At 39.9% G+C, this 19083-nt stretch overlaps 2 protein-coding genes across 7 annotated transcripts in view; one reads left to right on the plus strand and one right to left on the minus strand.

The window, feature by feature from the left end:
- The window catches only part of LOC117412197 (serine/threonine-protein kinase PAK 3), a 64941-nt gene extending 56580 nt beyond the window's left edge, over positions 1-8361 (plus strand). For all 5 annotated transcript variants that reach the window (XM_058989040.1, XM_034020313.3, XM_034020314.3 and 2 more), the window contains 5 exons: positions 735-852; positions 1194-1293; positions 3013-3209; positions 3724-3861; positions 5941-8361. In XM_058989040.1, the coding sequence (XP_058845023.1) occupies positions 735-852; positions 1194-1293; positions 3013-3209; positions 3724-3861; positions 5941-6030 (643 nt within the window). In that variant the 3' untranslated portion in view covers positions 6031-8361. The remainder of the gene's footprint in view (positions 1-734; positions 853-1193; positions 1294-3012; positions 3210-3723; positions 3862-5940) is intronic.
- Positions 8362-9890: 1529 nt separating this feature from the next.
- The window catches only part of LOC117963331 (calpain-5-like), a 31992-nt gene continuing 22799 nt past the window's right edge, over positions 9891-19083 (minus strand). For both annotated transcript variants that reach the window (XM_058989038.1, XM_058989039.1), the window contains exons 7-13: positions 18934-19011; positions 18309-18504; positions 15869-15991; positions 14446-14648; positions 13959-14080; positions 12319-12455; positions 9891-11334 (exon numbers count right to left, since the gene is read on the minus strand). In XM_058989038.1, coding sequence (XP_058845021.1) covers positions 11152-11334; positions 12319-12455; positions 13959-14080; positions 14446-14648; positions 15869-15991; positions 18309-18504; positions 18934-19011 — 1042 coding nt within the window. In that variant the 3' untranslated portion in view covers positions 9891-11151. The remainder of the gene's footprint in view (positions 11335-12318; positions 12456-13958; positions 14081-14445; positions 14649-15868; positions 15992-18308; positions 18505-18933; positions 19012-19083) is intronic.

Genomic DNA, 19083 nt, shown 5'->3' on the forward strand with positions numbered 1-19083 from the left:
CGTAAATAATTCATTTGCACCACCTACTGGGTGCACTCTGTGGAATATCTCTCAGCTGTGAGGAGTGTGGAGAGCTGTGTAGACGTGCCTCGGGTGTATCCGGAGTAGCATGGGTTAACTAGCGGGATAAATAATAGAAGTACCTGACTGTGTGGCATGTATGTTATAGAATGAACTGTGGATTAACATTAAACCAGCCTGCCCATCATTACAGGCTCAAACTGCTATGGAACAGAAGTAGGATAAACAGAAAACACAATGGTTCTGTGTGGCGAATGTTGAAAACACAATGGTTCTGTATGGGGAATGTTGGAAAGACAATGGTTCTATATTGGGAATGTTGAAAACACAATGGTTCTGTATGGGGAATGTTGAAAACACAATGGTTCTGTATGGGGGATATTGAAAATAAGAATAATATACTGTGTCCCTTGGTGCTTATGTCTTCTGTCACTCACTGATTATTTTTCCATTTTCTACTTGCAACTATCAAGTATCCTCTTTTTGCACTCACTGAATGAGCTACTACAGATACAGGACCTGGGCATGGGCACATACCACATTATGTAGTAGTTCATAGACAGTTGGGAAATGGCAATATTGCTCGCTGTGACAGCAAGCTCTATTTTTTAACGGATCCACCCCAGTCCGGGGCTCAGGCTAGTCTCTGCTGTTGGAGATAGCCTGCAGGTGTCTGATTCGATTCTCCTGCTATCCCCTGCTCCTGTCTGCAGCTACCTGGTGGGAGAAGAGCTGTGGGTGGTGATGGAGTACCTGGCTGGGGGCTCGCTCACAGACGTGGTGACAGAGACCTGCATGGACGAGGGACAGATTGCAGCCGTCTGCAGGGAGGTAGGAGCGTAGTCTGATTATTTTATTAATATAATTGTGAGCAAATGACACATGAGTCATTTTCCAAAATATCTGGATCTCAATTCAATGAAGCATGTTTGGGATGAACGTGAATGATGCATGAGTCACTACTCTGGTAATGCATATTATAAAGCATGGTAAATGCATAGTGTAACTGTGAAAAAAAGACTTCAAGGTGATACTTTCAATCATATACATTTTTGAATACTGTACTGTGTGAATGTTTTTTTGCATAGTGACTTGTCATTAGTCCTAATGTATTTATTACATCACAAGGTGTTCTCACAATGTACTGTATGAAGGTTTTTTCACTATTCTAGTGTCTCCAAGCCTTGGATTTTCTGCACTCCAACCAGGTGATCCATCGAGACATCAAAAGTGACAACATTCTCCTTGGAATGGACGGATCTGTGAAATTAAGTACGTAGAAAAACCGAAAGGAAAAAATTCAAACCACTATGATAAACACAGCCCCACCATAACTAGCATTAGGGCAGCTGAATACAGCAGAACGACTGGTCGGGGAACAGACTGCCCTGCTTACTCAATCAATATATATATATAGGTCCTAAACAGATGATCGTCTCCTCTTCAAAAATATACGTAGGAGTTTAATACAGTGGTCCCCCAGAAAGGCTTCTCCAGGAATGCAGAATGATTGTAATGTGTTCATTTTACCACAGTGCTGAGACCCCCTGTGCATTAAACATCACTGTATCCCTGATGAGGTCAATCATCCGTTCATTTTACCACACTGCTGAGACCTCCTGTGCATTAAACATCACTGTATCCCTGATGAGGTCAATCATCCGTTCTTCAGATTAGGTTAACTTAGTAATGAGTAAGCCACCCTCCAAGTGCAGTGGCATCCCAAATATGATTTCTTACTAATGCAGAAGGACCCTTGTTGAAACAGGCATCTACTAGACTAAGACGTTTACCCATATTTTAGGGTATAAAGGGATATTATAAACCATGTGCATTTCAAAAATATTACATTTCGTACCTGGTTAATATTCCTGTGTTTTTTTTGTTCATTTTTTTTGTAATTCTTTATTGCTGTTTCTGGGTCATCCATTGTCAAACATGACGACTTCTAAAAAGACTCCCAAGAGCTGAATTTGTGAAGCAAGGTTGTTTCGGAAATGCCCACTACACACAATTATTATTATTTGTTTATTTAGCAGACGCCTTTATCCAAGGTGACTTACAGAGACTAGGGTGTGTGAACTATGCATCAGCTGCAGAGTCACTTACAATTACATCTCACCCGAAAGACAGAGCACAAGGAGGTTAAGTGATTTGCTCAGGGTCACACAATGAGTCAGTGGCTGAGGTGGGATTTGAACCAGGGACCTCCTGGTTACAAGCCCTTTTCTTTAACCACTGGACCACACAGCTTTGATATCACATTATACATTATTTCACATTATACAGATACCACATTATTTATTTTTTACATACAATTACCCATTTATACAGTTGGGTTATTACTGGAGCAATTCAGGTAAAATACCTTGCTCAAGGGTACAGCAGCAGTGTCCCCAACCTGGGATTGAACCCATGACCCTCCGCTCAAGAGTCCAGAGCCCTAACCACTGCTCCACGCTACTTGTTAGGAATTGCTTCACCCTGCTAGTAGTCATTTTTAAAACCACCTCACTTGCTGAAATAGATTCCCAGATATTTGTATCATGTTTACTCCATGTTACACCATGCTCTTCCCATGGTTAAACTATGAACTATAAACTTGGTCAGCCTTGATTTCCCATGGTTAACCGTTACCAAAGCACCACAGCCAAAGCATGTTAAACTCATTTTCATGTCAGACCATGGAGATTGAGAACATGGCTGTACATCACAACCAGTAACTATACCACAAGTGACCAGGAAATGATCGTGTCCAGCAATGATGACAAGGATTCCCTAAAATCTTGGTAGCAAGTAAGGTAAAGAATGATCTACAGTAAGCAGGAACAATAGAGAATGATAAAGAACATACGTAAGAGGATAATTAACTGGTGCAAAGTTCATTATGAAAATGTAGAAGATCATTTTTACTCTTGGTTAATTTATTTAAATAAAAACACCATTGGAATATAATAACTGAACCTCCCTCTCTCTCGGTTTCCTTGGCAGCTGATTTTGGGTTCTGTGCCCAGATCACCCCGGAGCAGAACAAGCGCAGCACCATGGTGGGCACCCCGTACTGGATGGCCCCTGAGGTGGTGACCCGGAAAGCGTACGGTCCCAAAGTGGACATCTGGTCCCTGGGGATCATGGCAATAGAGATGGTGGAAGGAGAGCCACCTTATCTTAATGAAAACCCTCTCAGGGTAAGAGACCCGCCTTCCCCTTTCTAGCTTCTTGATTCTTCTGACCGTCTGGATGCTGCTGTTAAAGTTTAAGGCTTCAACACGCAGTGCTGTTGTCCCGTTAATGCAACTGTCGGGTTTGAACCTGCCTTGTGATTGCATTTAATACGAAGTAAATACAGTGATGCAGTACATGGGTTGTGAAATTGTATGTTGGCTGTATGATTGTTTGAAACTGTAACCCCCATCACCCTGGGACACCTTTGTAAAAGAGCTGTTTGCAACTCATACAGTATGGCTTTTCAAGTAAAAAAATAAATACATATATATATATATATTACATGATTTGTGTTTGTTAGTGCTAGCGCCTGATTGGTTAATTATTCTTTTTCTTAATCACGATTTATGTTATTTATTTATGTTGAACATTTTGACATGGCTGTAAAACGCCCTTTAAAAGCAGCCCCGCCTGTCTGTATTATCTCAGTGTGTTCTCTGGAAAGTTCTCTGCAGTGAACCCCTTCTTCCTCCCCAGGCCTTGTATCTCATTGCTACTAACGGAACCCCGGAGCTGCAGAACCCCGAGAGGCTGTCCGCGGTGTTCCGAGACTTCCTGAACCGCTGTTTGGAAATGGACGTGGACAGAAGAGGCGCTGCTAAGGAACTCTTACAGGTACATTCACAAAGTCTTACATAAAATCGGAGTTCTATAGTCATGTTGCTCTCAACTGAGACCTATAGTAAGCATACAGTGCTGTAAAAGGCTGTAGTAGCATCAGTGGTTTTCAACCCCAGTCCTCATGTATCCCGAATGGCCCATGTTTTTGTTTCAACCACCAGTAAAAAAAAAAAAAAAAATTAAACAGTTAGGCTATATCTCAAAAATGACATTCAAATATAAAATAGAAGAAAAAGAAGAAAAAAGAAAAAGAAGATGATGAAGAAGAAGAAGATGATCCTGGATCACCTTCCTTGAATACTGCTCCTAGCTCCCACCCCTCTTGTGCACAATCTATCTAAACCTCACAGTGCACATACTGCTCCTAGCTCCCACCCCTCCTGTGCACAATCTATCTAAACCTCACAGTGCACATACTGCTCCTAGCTCCCACCTCTCCTGTGCACAATCTATCTAAACCTCACAGTGCACATACTGCTCCTAGCTCCCACCCCTCCTGTGCACAATCTATCTAAACCTCACAGTGCACATACTGCTCCTAGCTCCCACCCCTCCTGTGCACAATCTATCTAAACCTCACAGTGCACATACTGCTCCTAGCTCCCACCCCTCCTGTGCACAATCTATCTAAACCTCACAGTGCACATACTGCTCCTAGCTCCCACCCCTCTTGTGCACAATCTATCTAAACCTCACAGTGCACATACTGCTCCTAGCTCCCACCCCTCCTGTGCACAATCTATCTAAACCTCACAGTGCACATACTGCTCCTAGCTCCCACCCCTCCTGTGCACAATCTATCTAAACCTCACAGTGCACATACTGCTCCTAGCTCCCACCCCTCCTGTGCACAATCTATCTAAACCTCACAGTGCACATACTGCTCCTAGCTCCCACCCCTCCTGTGCACAATCTATCTAAACCTCACAGTGCACATACTGCTCCTAGCTCCCACCCCTCCTGTGCACAATCTATCTAAACCTCACAGTGCACATACTGCTCCTAGCTCCCACCCCTCTTGTGCACAATCTATCTAAACCTCACAGTGCACATACTGCTCCTAGCTCCCACCCCTCCTGTGCACAATCTATCTAAACCTCACAGTGCACATACTGCTCCTAGCTCCCACCCCTCTTGTGCACAATCTATCTAAACCTCACAGTGCACATACTGCTCCTAGTTCCCACCCCTCCTGTGCACAATCTAAACCTCACAGTAACTGTGCGAGAATCGGAAAAAAGGATGACTCTTAGTCCATATCCAACAGAAATCAATGAATCCAGGGGTAATAAACCTGGAAGATATCCTTTGGGACCAATCCACTGATCAACCCATGAACAGCGGACACTCCCTCAGTAAACCAGAATGTCCAGCATCACAGCACCTGAGCTAGCAGCAATTGAAGACAATAATACAGTCAATTAGTTAATTGAGTTAATTGACTCCTGAAATGTTGAGCATGCAGGTTATGTGACTAGGGTGATAATTAAGCAATATAACCCAGATTATTAATTTGGTCTAAGTCATAGGCAAAGATACTAACATACAGACAAGGTTTACTACCAAGGTAATTCTCAATAATAATTATTGTCATTAGAAGCTGCCAGGCTATAACTATACCCTGTTAGGCCTGCTCAGCCTTATGTATAGAGGTGCCTCAAGTATTTATACAACAAATAATTTGACCCAGAATTTTTGGTTCCATGACTTGTCCGTGCTGGCTGGAATATAGCCAAATTGTACAGATAGTGTGAGTCTGTGACCCTGTCAGTTCTAATGATAGAGACTAATTTGTTTGACTGTGTAAAATATGTATTGAGAGACTATCAGATAACTGATTTACTCGTTTACAGTATTTTAGTTTATTTGTCTCTTTTCAGCATTCATTTTTTAGAAATGTACTGTGTTTATTGGGTATTTTATTTTTACACCATCCCAAAAAGTGATTCCCCTGCACGTGAAATACCTATTTTTAGACTGTGATGCAATGTAATAAGTCATTTTTTACTGTGAAAAAAATACAGCCCAGTCTATATCTTGACTAACACAGATTTTTTTCTTTTTGGTCTCCAGCATCCTTTCTTGAAGTTAGCCAAGCCCCTCTCCAGCCTCAGTCCTCTCATCGTAGCTGCAAAGGAAGCTATAAAAAACAGCAGCCGCTGAGGAGTTGGTCTTCAACACAGACTCTTGAAAGAAGACACTGGGCCTCACAGCAAAACCCTCATCGACAGTGCTGTGGGACTGACAGCCAACAGGACAGCACAAGGAATTAAACAGAGCACTGCATTCACAAGCTCTGCCCCTCTTTTGTTCTTTAAAAACTATTGTGGAGCTTTTCCCAACACTGGGGTTATTTGCACCACCACCGCTGCTGTTTAGTGTCCTCTGAAAATTATTATTTTCAAGAAAAAAAACGGCAGAATTGTCTATGGTAGTTCTGTCATCTGCAGCCTCTCCTTTCCCTTCATCTCCTGCAGTCTTAACAGGATGTGGATTCCTTTGGTTCATGTTGATCACCTGGGCATTTCAAGGAAGTGTTACAAAAGGATTACTTCACACCCAAAAGGAGGGAATTGTACTTAAATTGGTTCATGGGTTGGTCTAACATTTGATTGGGAGGTTGCAAACACATTTGCTGGTCATATACAATTTCAAGGTGCCAATATGGCACATGGGGACCAAATTAGTCATTCAAATGTATTTTTCAGACAATAGTAGAATTATATTAAGGATGAAAATGAAATGATATTTTAAGTGCTGCAGTGCAGGTTTATTTTTTGAACTCTAAGAACCCTCCCTACAGGTTTCTCCTTTCAATGAAAATCTCCCTTGCCTTGATTAAATTGACTCATTTGAGTGAGTCACTGTTGTTCAGAGACAGCCGAGATAGTTAGTAAGCCATGGTACCATTGCTGACCACGATGAGTCATTCATGGTACACCAATGACTAGGTGTGATGTACAGTCCTGTTCTGAAACGCCATGCTCTGACAATGGTTAACCATGGAAAATCAGGGCTGCCATGTTAGCACTTCATGACAAAAAAAGCATGTTGAAACCTAATTTAAAAGTGATAGAAATATATTGGTCTTTTGCTTGTATTTTGTAATACAATTTGGAATATGCAGATGTTTCAAAGACAACGCTATGGCAGTAATAATTCCTGGAACCAAGCAACTTCCTGTGTCGTAGCTCAGTCTCACTCCAATGGTCCAACTGCAGTCAGGCTATTTGGCCTACCACACAGGAAGTGTTAAAATACCAGGAATGTTATAATTGAAAAAAAATCAGTGTATCTTCAATTAAAGTATAAAAAACAAGCAAAAAAGCTAAAGATTATCAATACAAGAAAAGTGGAAGCAGTGACAATTCTGTAATACGGCATGCTGTTCTAGACTCAGATCCAGTACCGCCCCTGGTGTTATGCAATCCAATATTAATGCCTTGTTTGTTTGCCTTGTTGTAATAAGATGGTTTGCCATGTCTTATTTTAGTAGCAATACGAAAAGAAACTTCACAAAATTGACTTAAAAACATCTTGACTAGTTTGTAAAGGTTGTATTAGGTTTCTTTTAGGGTTGCTACACATGCTACCATTGTGTTTCATACCAATGAATACTTAACAGAATTGGAAGTGCCGACGCTGCCCACCACTGCTGTAATATAGGAAAGCTGCATCTCCCTTTTATTCACAATGGTCAAGACAGCAGATCTGACAGACCTTGAGAGAGTGCTGGTAATACATTGTGGATTGAAAAATAAAGGCAGTAATTATTACTGAATGGAGCGATCCTGGTTGCACCATAGTTGGCCAACACCCTATTGACAGTGTTATGGCAGGTAATGGTGTTGTTAAACCCCTGTATTCTTTTTTTAAGATCAATGTTGGTCTGATAGGAGACAATATTATGATTTGCATTCCTTGGGCTGGCTATGGATTGTAATAAGAGATGTGCTTGCTTCTTGTCTCGAACATTGGAGGAGATTTCATGGCAGGACAGCGTCTGGGTTCCAATCAGGTTTTGAGTACCCTGGTAGGCTTTGGGTTGAGACAATGAGCACAAAAATCCCTACCTTGAACCCTGGGCTCAATCAGAATGATATTGAAGAGGACGTATTTAACTGTGTTCAGCATCTTCCAGCATCGACATTGTATCATAATTTCCTGTACATTCCTTTTTCGGATGATGTGTAAACCTGTAAATGTGACGTGGAACTCCTCTATAACTGTGTATTAAAAACAGATGTGTTTTCTTTTTTTAAATTATTTAATTTGTAAAGTGCTGAATCATCTCTTGTACTTCAGCATTAAATGTTTTTTTGTTTTGTTTTGTTTTTTAAAGAAAAAAATCTTCAATTGTTTGCGATAAGCTATTTTTAACTGTGGTTGAAGCAATAGAGATTTTGAATTATGGATTGTGCATGGCTGTGTCTTGAGTGTAAAAAAAAAAATACAGTTTGGAAATTGGACCTAAATAAAACATTCTAAACATAATGTTCTTTTTATTGTATTCTATTGCACTTGTGCTGTTCCTATTACGCAAACAGCTCAGATATTAGCATTCATTTCTGCAAAAGCTCTATGCAAATGAGAGGTATCCAGGAAAAAATAAAACCTACCCAGAAGTTATTTTACACATTATTAGTCCTTTTGAGTGTTTTAAGTTTATGTAAGCCTGCTAAATAATGACCAAGAAAGTGCAGGATTAACTGAAAACAAAACTTTGCAAACAGAGGTTGCTTGTGCCAGATGATTTTTTATAAAATGAAAAGACATGTTTGCTATAAAATGTGTTTCTTTCAAAACTGCACATTGGAGACCCGGGCGGCGAATTGATGTGCACAACAGATCCATGGGATATTGTTTCTTAGTGGCAATCATTTTAAAAGTTAAACAGTTAGTAGCTTCTGGTGACATTGTGTTTGAATTTGTATTACTGTTCCCTATCATTTTGTGTTTATGACTCTCAATGCAATTACTAATTACTTGATAAGGTGTTGAAGGGCTTTGAGTTCAGAAGCTGCCCTTCAGTTCTTGTTGCCTGCCATAGACATATGTAGCATAGGCTAGATCAGCTACATTGTCTTCATATTAGTGAGCACCAACACCATCTAGTGCACGGCAGTATATTGCCAGCAAAGCAAACTAGTTGGCACTGGCTCTTGCTTCTATTAAGAGCCTTTGTCTGATCGAGCCTGTGTTACATATATCTATGGCAGGCAACTAAACTGAAGAGCAGATCCTGTACTCGAGTGGAAGGAGAAAACACAAGACGAACCACACAGCAGGATTGCAAACATCATAAAAAGATAAAGAGGACAGTTAAAAAACAAAGACAATGACATGTGTAGCTACTTGCGCTTTAAATATGGAAAGAATACAAAGCAGTAAGGCAGGATATGCAAATACACTGAACTCTCTTATCTTGAGGCAGAGCTAACACGATGACTAATGCTTCATTCAACACCATGAGAAAGCGTTTTGCATCACGGCAGCCAAGAGTACAAAGGGCACAGTCACAGTAAAAAAATATGCTGTCTGCAGCATGGAAATCAAAGTCACCTCTAGGAGTCCCTCCGGATCTGTTTTTGTCTCCAATTCAATCAATAGAGGGAGCAGTGGAGTTATTACACACCCTACAGGTCCATCACCACAAGGTGTACTTGATACACACTGTATTAACACTTTAAAATACCTGTTGTCAACTTCAATTCACTATGAACTGTGGGTCTCAAATGTGTAGTTTCCAAAGAACCACGTGTTGCAGCAAGCATTGGTTTTCATTTTAAAACATGGTATCTGGTACTACTCCAGGTTCAAAGAAAGTATCAGGTTGCCTGACTCACTTTCTTCCTGCTTGCTTTATTCTGTTACTGTTTCACTTCCTAGGTCATTTCAGCTGAGCAGCGTCTTTGGGGTCAAATCATGTCAATGGTTTCATACTATGCCAGTCATTAGGGGAAGCAGCCGGTGGGTTAATGACAGGAAAGAAGGCATTGAAGGGGTGGAGACAGTACACATACTTTTAGATGTAAACATGATATATTTAGTAAAGTTTGGATACAATTCTTACACAATGGTTTTAAAGGCTTGTGGAATAAAGACTGTAGCAAGATCCCATGTCATTGTGGACAAATAATACAAAAAAACATGTTTTATCTGATTGCTTTAAAGTTACAAATATTTCACCTGGGTTGCATTTAGCTTTAAAAATGAACACCAAGAAACAGTAATTTATTCTATATAATTTGGGTTCCCCTTTACTACAAGGACTGACAAGCGCTAAGAATTCCAATGGAATATCTTCTTGTTCTTTTGGTGTTGCATTTCAGTTCAGTATGACTCTAGCCAAGTTTATCGGTATCAGTAGAAAAATCTTCATGAGCACATTTCTTTTCAAGCAGGAGAAATGCACTCAGTGAAGTTACTAAACCAGAAATATACAATTCAGGCATTTATTTTAGGGGCTTTTGAGTAGTCGTCATTTGTTTATCATTTTATTTCCTTCTGGAAAAAGATTGTGCTAATGACTATTTGGAGTAAATACTGTAGCTTTGAGTATCTAGTTTTGACAAAATGTGTGCTAATAATAGTTTGGAACAAAAAAAAACTTTCACAGGCAACCATATGTCAATAGAAATTTGCAGGCATTCTATTAAATGTGTTGCCATGTAGTGTTTAATAAAATATATACAATTGTGCACCATTTACTATGGCACTGTAAAATACCACATGCATACCTCAACACTGAGCTGAGTGGTGACTGAAGTAATGTGCAGTCCCTTTTGATCACCACCATTGGTTTTCATTCACTTTGGACATGCTGGCAGCAAGTAGCAGAGTCTACCCTAATATGCAGTGTTGCACCCAGACCCCTCTGGAGTCAAGCTGGAACAGAGATTCAAATGCTAAATGAAAAACGCTCTCAATGTATTCAGAGACAAACATTATCAGTTTTGTGTTGGGTGGAAGTAGCACTTATTGAATTACAGGTAGCAATATAGGAAAAACACTGACTGAAATACTAATATAAGGCAAGCAATTACTTTGACCTTTTACATTTGTATATCTATAACAGTTAACATGAAACAGTTATACAGTTGTTAAATATGGTCAGAATGTGACCCTTTAAGAGTGTATTGCTTGGTTAAGGTAAATTAATTAAGGACCTGGGTGGAACAAGGTTTTGACTAAACTGGACTGGCTGCCAGAGGCTTGTTGTCAATACACCACTGGAGCTGGAGGATGCAGCAGCTGTCAGTCAGCGCATTGCCCCTGCGCTCTTCACAGGTCTGTGAGGTTTTCACAGGTGATAGTCCTGAGTGTGATGAACCCTGGCATCTCATCAGCCTTTGCCCGGCCTTTCTTCCTGAGCTGCAGCCTCTGAGTTGTGGAGGGGTCGTTCGTGGAGGCTGCCAAGATAACCTGGCCCATGAACTCGTCCTGAACCGTGTTTTTGTTCCAGATCTGTGGGGCAAACACACAGGCTCTAAATCAGAAAGCGTGTCAGACACAGTAAATGCATCTCTTCTGCCACAATGTCAATACAAAATCAGTGCTATTGGTAAGGGTGAAATAAGGAGAGGCAGACAGACAGACAGACAGGCAGACAGGCAGACAGGCAGACAGACAGACAGACAGACACACAGGCAGACAGACAGACAGACAGACAGACAGACAGACAGACAGACAGACAAGGAGGCAGACAGGCAGGCAGAGAGACAGGCAGACAGACACACAGGCAGACAGGCAGACAGACAGACAGGTCTCCCCATATACAGCACCTGCCCTGATTCTGATACTTTATAACAGGTTTTCTTAATTTTTTTTTACTGTCCTCTTATCTTTTCATGATGCTTATGATCATTCTGATTAATTCGTATTACAATTATTCAAATAAGAGCCAGCACCCTCTGTTGAACTACTCTCAATATCCAACAACACAAATTAAACGTTGTTCCACAGTCGGTGTTCACTAGACAAAACAGACACAATTTAAACACACTGACTGATCCAGCCTATGCTACACATGTCTATGACGTATTAGGTAAAGTAAATAGGATGCGTTTAGCTTCGTTAGTTAGGAGCCAAAACAGTTCATGTTAAAATTAAACAGCAGTCAAAGGGAAAATGAACTATAAATACTAATTATAATTTATAAAATATATAGATATTCCAGTATTCAAATTAATTGTGTATCCATTCAATAAACAACTGCCTCTTTCTTATTTAGGGTATTTACCATCATTTTCGAATGACCTAATATGCTTCCCCACCTTAGTTCCGCACAGTCAGCCCCGGGGAGTCTTTTCAGAAGCATGTTTTCCTAAACTAGTTAGTAAGCATGGCAAATAATGATCTAATGAGAAACTAATGATCACCATTTACAACACACATGATAGGATACCAGACATGAACGGAATGGAACCTCAGGACAATGAATTATCTTACCTGTACAGTGATGGGCTTCCTGGGTTTCTTCCTGTAAAAGATGGCCTGTGTGTCGAACTTTGGGTCCATGGTGTTGTTTTGGGCGGGTGTGGTTATCGTCTGTCTTTCACACTTAATAATCAGGTATGGGTCAGCTCCTGCAGAGAACCAACAAAAACACAGACCAACCTGCTAATGACAACTCTTCAATGGTTTGAACAGTGTTTGGGGTGCTCCTTTGAATCTATACAGCTGACCTTTAACAAATAATAATGTATGTGTTCATACATTTGGCGGTACAAATTACCAAAGCTCTGAGAATCATTAAAAAGTAAATCACATGACTAAAAGTATAATTAGAGCCCCTTGTTTTTCGTAAATACAAACCAGCACAAAATCAAATGAAATACAACATATAAAATGAAATACAATGACATGCAAATATAAAACGAAATAAAAAAAAATCATTATAAAGCAAACATAGAATGACATTTTTAAATTGGGTTCATACAAAAAATACTTTAAATAAATACTTGCAATTGTAGTTGTCAAGGCTCAGCCGTTACCATAGACACGGTCTGAAGGGAAACAGCAGCCCTGACTAGCACTTGCGCAGATGTATAATTTGGCTTGTTTGCTTATATTTTGTATTAGTATGCTAATTATTTGTTTTATTTAAAGTGGTGCAAACTTTGCACTGGAGAAAATGCTGATTTGGTTTTGAATGAATTTGAATGAATTAATCTACTTTGTTTGGTGTTTAAATACTGAGAAACCCCAAGCTTGTATACTGGAGCCCTGCTTCAGTGCAATGGGATTGAAATGCAATTCCTATCATTTTAATGAGTAGATTGCTGTATGTGAAATAATGACAGCCCCACAATAGTGTAAATATATATTTATTTTATTGTACTTTTATAGAGAGCATAGGCGTGGGCTGTATTCACTGTAAATAGGCAGTTAATTAAAAAGAGTGGGCGACTGTACGTTACCCTTACTGCCGCTAATGAACAATTATGGTAATTCAATTATTTTTCCATGCGAGATCTGTTTTTGTCAAAATGTTAAAAAACAGCGGATAATGTTTAATAAAAAATATGTCCCTAGTTAAAACATGATGTATAATGTATAAGTATAATACATCAGATAATGTAAGGAATGACCAAGCCTAAGAAAACCAGACCAGTGGTTTCCAAGAACTAAGTTTCATAAGTAAGTCCATACCAAGTTTCATAAGTAGGTCCATACCAGGTTTCATCACTATTGCATGAGCAAGTTCTCTAGATATATCTAAAATTGTGACATGACCAGACATGTGGGCGCCTCAACTATATCTATGTCTCTGAGGGTTGTACCGTCAACATTTTTATTCCGTTAATTTCATGACTGTAGAGTTGAAGGTTGTTTAACCAAAGTTTTAAAATCCATTTTCCGACTGCTTCAATGCTCTGACTTCTTCATCTTTTTTTAAACAAAGGCGCAGCACAAAGCTCTTACACTCTATACTGTCTGAGCAGACTTTGCAGAACTCTAGACTTGCAAAGAATGCTTGGAGAACGTTTCCCCAAGAAGATTTTGAACAACAGCAAGCTAATCGTAGGGAACAGGGTTGCAAACTGTTCTTCTAGGAAGCTGATTGCAAGAAAGGCAGTTTTACTCACCCCCCGAGCTATCCTGGTTCTGTAGCCCCTCAGCACCGACAATGTGAACCTGAGTCACTGTCTGTGCATAGCCACACAACCCAATCCAGCAGGTCTGCAAAGGCTTATCCATCACCAGCTCTCTGGGTGCAAAGACAGGTCATTCATCCACAACCTATAACTTTTTTACTGCCCATATATATAGATATACAGAGGAACTATTAAGAAATGTAGTAATAAATGAAGTATATCATTAGTATAGGCTTATATAGTACTAATACCTTTTACAATCCAGCTTCAAGTGAGATGTTCATTTTGTTTATGTTTTGAAGGGCATTCCTTTAGGTGTCTAAGGTAATTGGTTATGATGTGAAGAAGGAATGAGGCATAACCAAGTGCACTGTGCATAACATTACAAATCACAGGAGCAACGCTGCCAATACAAGAGTGGGATGGTGTCTTGTACGTCCAGTTTGTTAGAATACATAGTAAATAAGGATGCTATTACCGGCATCCGGAATACACATCTGTGAACACCCTGAGCAGGAAATCTCCCAGAATGCTGTGCTGGAACGTGGAGGGTATGATGACGTAGCGGCCCTTCCGTTGTGTCGTCCTCATGAACACAGTGCGAGCGTTGATGTACGTGGAAGTGGCCACGTTCTGCTGCGTCTGCAGGCTGTGGATGCGGAATTCCCTGTTCAGTTCCACCTAGACAAAAGCAGATGGGAAATTGCATTTCTTTGTGAAAATTTTAATGAGTAAGTAGCTTCAAATGTCATTTGAACGCCCCTTACTATTTTAAAGGTGGTTGCAATAATTCGGAGTAGTTCTGGGTTCTGTTCCTCCCATATTGTCTTATTATCATGTTTCTCTGAATCTGCCTTAACCTGGCTTTGAACTTAAGCTAGAGCTCCTGAGTGCCGGGACTGAATGGCCTTCCTTGTTTCATTCAAGTCATGTGACAAAGTGGCCTTTCAACTCTGACCGCCCCACCTTCTGTTGCTGTAAATGTCGAGTTAGCAGGACTGGCCCATTGTCACATGATTTGAATGGAATTATGAAGGGTGTTCAATCCTGGTACTGAAGCTCAAGCTCGAGGAAAGCTGTAAGCCAGATAAAAAGAGATTTAGAGAACAATTATTATAATAACTCAATATCAGTGCAGCAACAGAACCCATAACCACTGAAAAACTATTGCCAGCAGAATGCAATAGCAAGGGACATGTCAAATAAATAAACACATACAGCAGTGACATTTGAAGCTACTTATTGTGTTGTGAATAGGGCCTGTTTTTTCCAAAAAACACACACACAGAAAAGAAAACCACACAGGACTGCAAGCCAATATGACAATGATTGCAAACAACACAAAAATGATACAACTTTGGGGAACTGTCTGAATACTTTTGGTGCCACTTTTAATATTTCAACATGCTAACTGGTATATAACAAAATATATATCCCCCTTCGATCATGGTGTGCATAATTCTAAGTGTCCTATCTATGTATTTATTTGTCTGGGTCTAAAAGTGTCCTATCTATGTATCTGTTTTATAATGCATAATTCTAAGTGTTCTATCTATGTATCTGTTTTATAATGCATAATTCTAAGTGTCCTATCTATGTATCTATTTTATAATGCATATATGTTTTTCCAAGTTTTAGCAGGTAAAGCTATCGATTCCCCATGTAGTTCACACAAGCTGTTTTAAAATGTTAAATGTCTAAAAAATGACATTTAAAATGATGAACGAAAGGGATATCTGTACCTTTTTCCAAAATCATTTGAAACATCCTCCAAAAATATGATTTGATTTTAGATGAGACAGAAAGCTGATATTAACTCAGCAGCCCTCCCCTTCAACTCAGTGAAACCTAGAAAGCAATGCTTTCCTCTTTCCTCTGGGACTTTTTAAAGATCCTCTTACTTTGAATACCATGAAGCCGATGGTGAGATTCTCTCCTTGGCCTATCTTTTTGTGTATTTTCAGGTCCCGCTGCTGGAGCGAGATCAGGACTTCATCCTCGTCTTTCTTCACATCAAAGACATACTGTGGAGGACAGAGGGATATTAATAAACTTCAAACCTCCTGCTCAATCAATAACGTGATGAACCTGTTAATCATTTTTCATACTCTGGCTGATTTGATTATCAGTAAAGGTTTTGGTTTTAGGTTTAAACTAGATGAAGCCAGAATTCTACCCCCAGAATAGGTAGAAACCCCAATTCACCCAAAAATGGTACGAATAGTAAATCACAATTCATGCATAGGACATTGCTCACCCTTTATAATGTTGTAGTCAAGAGCCACAGTTAAGATACTGTGCAATTTGTGTTCTGCCTTAGTACAACAATACAAGTGCTTGCGTAATGGCATTATGGGGCAAATGAGAGCCACAACCATACTGAATTATAACCTGTTCCATGGCATAAAGTGCCTTCTAACGAGGGAGTGCTGTATAAGCATAGGAATAACATGTGAAACTGATCAAGTCATTTGTACTGTAACATTCTCAAGCACTCTCATTCAAAGTCAAGTCTAAAATATACCCAACATTCAGGTTGTGCATTATCAAAGTGTTGAATTGATATGTTAGCATCGCTTCAAGTAATCAGATTTCTTGGCATTTAAATCGCACACCATCAGATCAGATAACTGTAGCTTCCAGTAGGTTTGTGCTTGCTCGATTGTTCCTTGATTCTGTCTGTTACAGCAGACAATTAATTAATGCTGCTTAATGATTTTCCATGTTTAGTGTTTAGCTCTTGGTTGTGCAACAGATGACTTGGGAAGTACAGAACAATGCACTGCTGGTAGTGCACTAATGTACAGGTTTCTGAATCAAATTGATTAAGATTGAAACTGGATGTGTCTGTAATCCTACTGGGCAGTTCCCCATGGTGTGTTACTTAGCCTCACCCTCTACATAAAAGTTGACAGACTGTTTCCAGAAAGTTGAGAACAGATAAATGATTAACTTGTTCTTACTGACTTTGGCTGCGATCAGGCTAAACACTGCTCTACAAACTTCCCCTGAAGATCATTAGCAGTTGGAGGCTATGGAAATAGGACAAGAAGAACTCTCCAAGACCCCAGCCCAGATTCAGACTCTCAATTGTTTCAGCTGTTTCGGATTAAGCTCTGTTTGGAACCCTGGAATTCCAGACTCCCTCTCCCTGTCTCCCGAGATGCAATGCTGGCTTGAGGATTCATGAGTAAACCCACAGGATCACCCAAGTACCGCTCACAATAAAATGCATGCAAACACACAGAATGAAAATAATTGCCATGGGCCACACATACGATTAAGCTGTGATTTAATTGTTTTTAAAATGCACAGTGCAGCTGATCCAAAAGGTTGTCAAAAGCACTTGTACAAATAAACCTCTATACAACACGAGACAAGCCATGTATATCCATTCAAACAGGCAGGGACCCAACAGTCCTTATTTTTTAAGTAAAGAAAACTTGTTGGAGAGCTTGTTGGATAGCACTGTTATTATTATTATTGTTATTATTATTATTATTATTATTATTATTATTATTATTATTATTATTATTATTATTATTATGTACATATGGCCAGCTAAAGCAATACAGTGTTAAAGAACATGGATTTATAAAAACCTTATAATTACTTACTTGTTAATTAAGAAACCTTGTTACTACTTGTTAATAACAGTCAAAACCTTTAGTAACACTATTTATTTATGTTTTATCAAATTGATCTTTTAACAAATATGTGACCTGTATTTTCATTTTACATACAGTCACAACTAACTCAGATTGTTGTATTATGTTAAACCATGAACTATTAAACCATGAACGAAGCTGAACTAAGGGGACCTGTTTGTGTAAATGATGATTAATGGGAGTGTTCTCCAGGTTCTGCATCTATGCTCTGAATGTTTTTGCAGCTGACTGTAACAGTGCCAGTATTAGTTCGATTAATAACACAGTCAGTGCTGTGCAAGAAAACTACTTGGGAGGGTTGTGAGTCATTCAGCGCTTAAGACTTAAAGTATTATGTGATGAAAAACAGCTGACTTGATTTGGAGAGAAAAAAAAATAGTTCGACCTCTTCTACCTCCACGTTCCGACAGATATTTGTCTGGGTCTAAAAGAGGTTAAGCCATGCACTATTAACATGCTCAGCTTTGATTTCCCATGGATAACCATTGCCAGACCAGGCTTGGTATATGGCACCACAGTCAAACCATGTTCAACTCATACACCATGTCAGGCCATTTCAGAACATGGTTGTACATCACAGCCAGTCATTGCTATACCATGAGTGACCATGAAGCAATCCCAGTCAGCAATGGTACCCTTGGTTTAGCCCTTGCCAGGGCCCTGGCTGGCTGACCTGGGGGTTTTGCAGGAAGGTGGTCTTGTAGTTCATGCAGCCCCCACAGCGGTTGTAGAGGGGATCAGCATGCTTGGTCCAGCAGCCTTGCAGAGTCGTCTCGTCCCAGGTCTTGTGAATACTCAGGATGGAGGTGTTTATGAGGCGACAGATATCCACCCCAGTGAAATATTTACACCAGTCATCGAATGCCATCCTGAAGGAAATAAGGAAAATCAGTTAATTGGAAGTAGGTTTAAATACACTGGCAAAACATACAGCATGTATTTGAAGAGGGGCGATTATCTATTACGGGTTACCAGCACTATAGCAGAGTGAGTAGTTTCAAATGCCATTTAGATTGCTTCAGTACTTCAATGCTGTGGTCACGCTGTTGCATGATTTGAATGGAATGAGGAAGGCTGTTCAGTGCCAGCACTTCGGATTCTCCAGATGAGCTCCAAGCAGCTCAAATCCAGGTCTGAGTCAGAGAAGGATGATAACTCAATATTGGAGAATGAAATGTGAAATGCAATTAAAGTGATAGATGAAGCTAGTTCCTCTTTAAATAAAGTGGGTTGATGATTTATGAGAACATAGTCCTATTTCAAATGGAATGCACAGTTCAAATGTGAAAAACCCTCACCAAAACTCGCCATCGTCCTTGACTGTGACTCCCATGTTCTCTCGCTCGCTGCTCCCCACCTTCTCCCACTCTTCAGAGCTAAAAGAAGACAGTGAGAGGAAGGTCAACCCAACACATCTACTGCACATGTATATTAAAATACTGAGGAAC

This window comes from Acipenser ruthenus, chromosome 16, assembly GCF_902713425.1.
Source record: "Acipenser ruthenus chromosome 16, fAciRut3.2 maternal haplotype, whole genome shotgun sequence".
NCBI classification, from domain to species: domain Eukaryota; kingdom Metazoa; phylum Chordata; class Actinopteri; order Acipenseriformes; family Acipenseridae; genus Acipenser; species Acipenser ruthenus.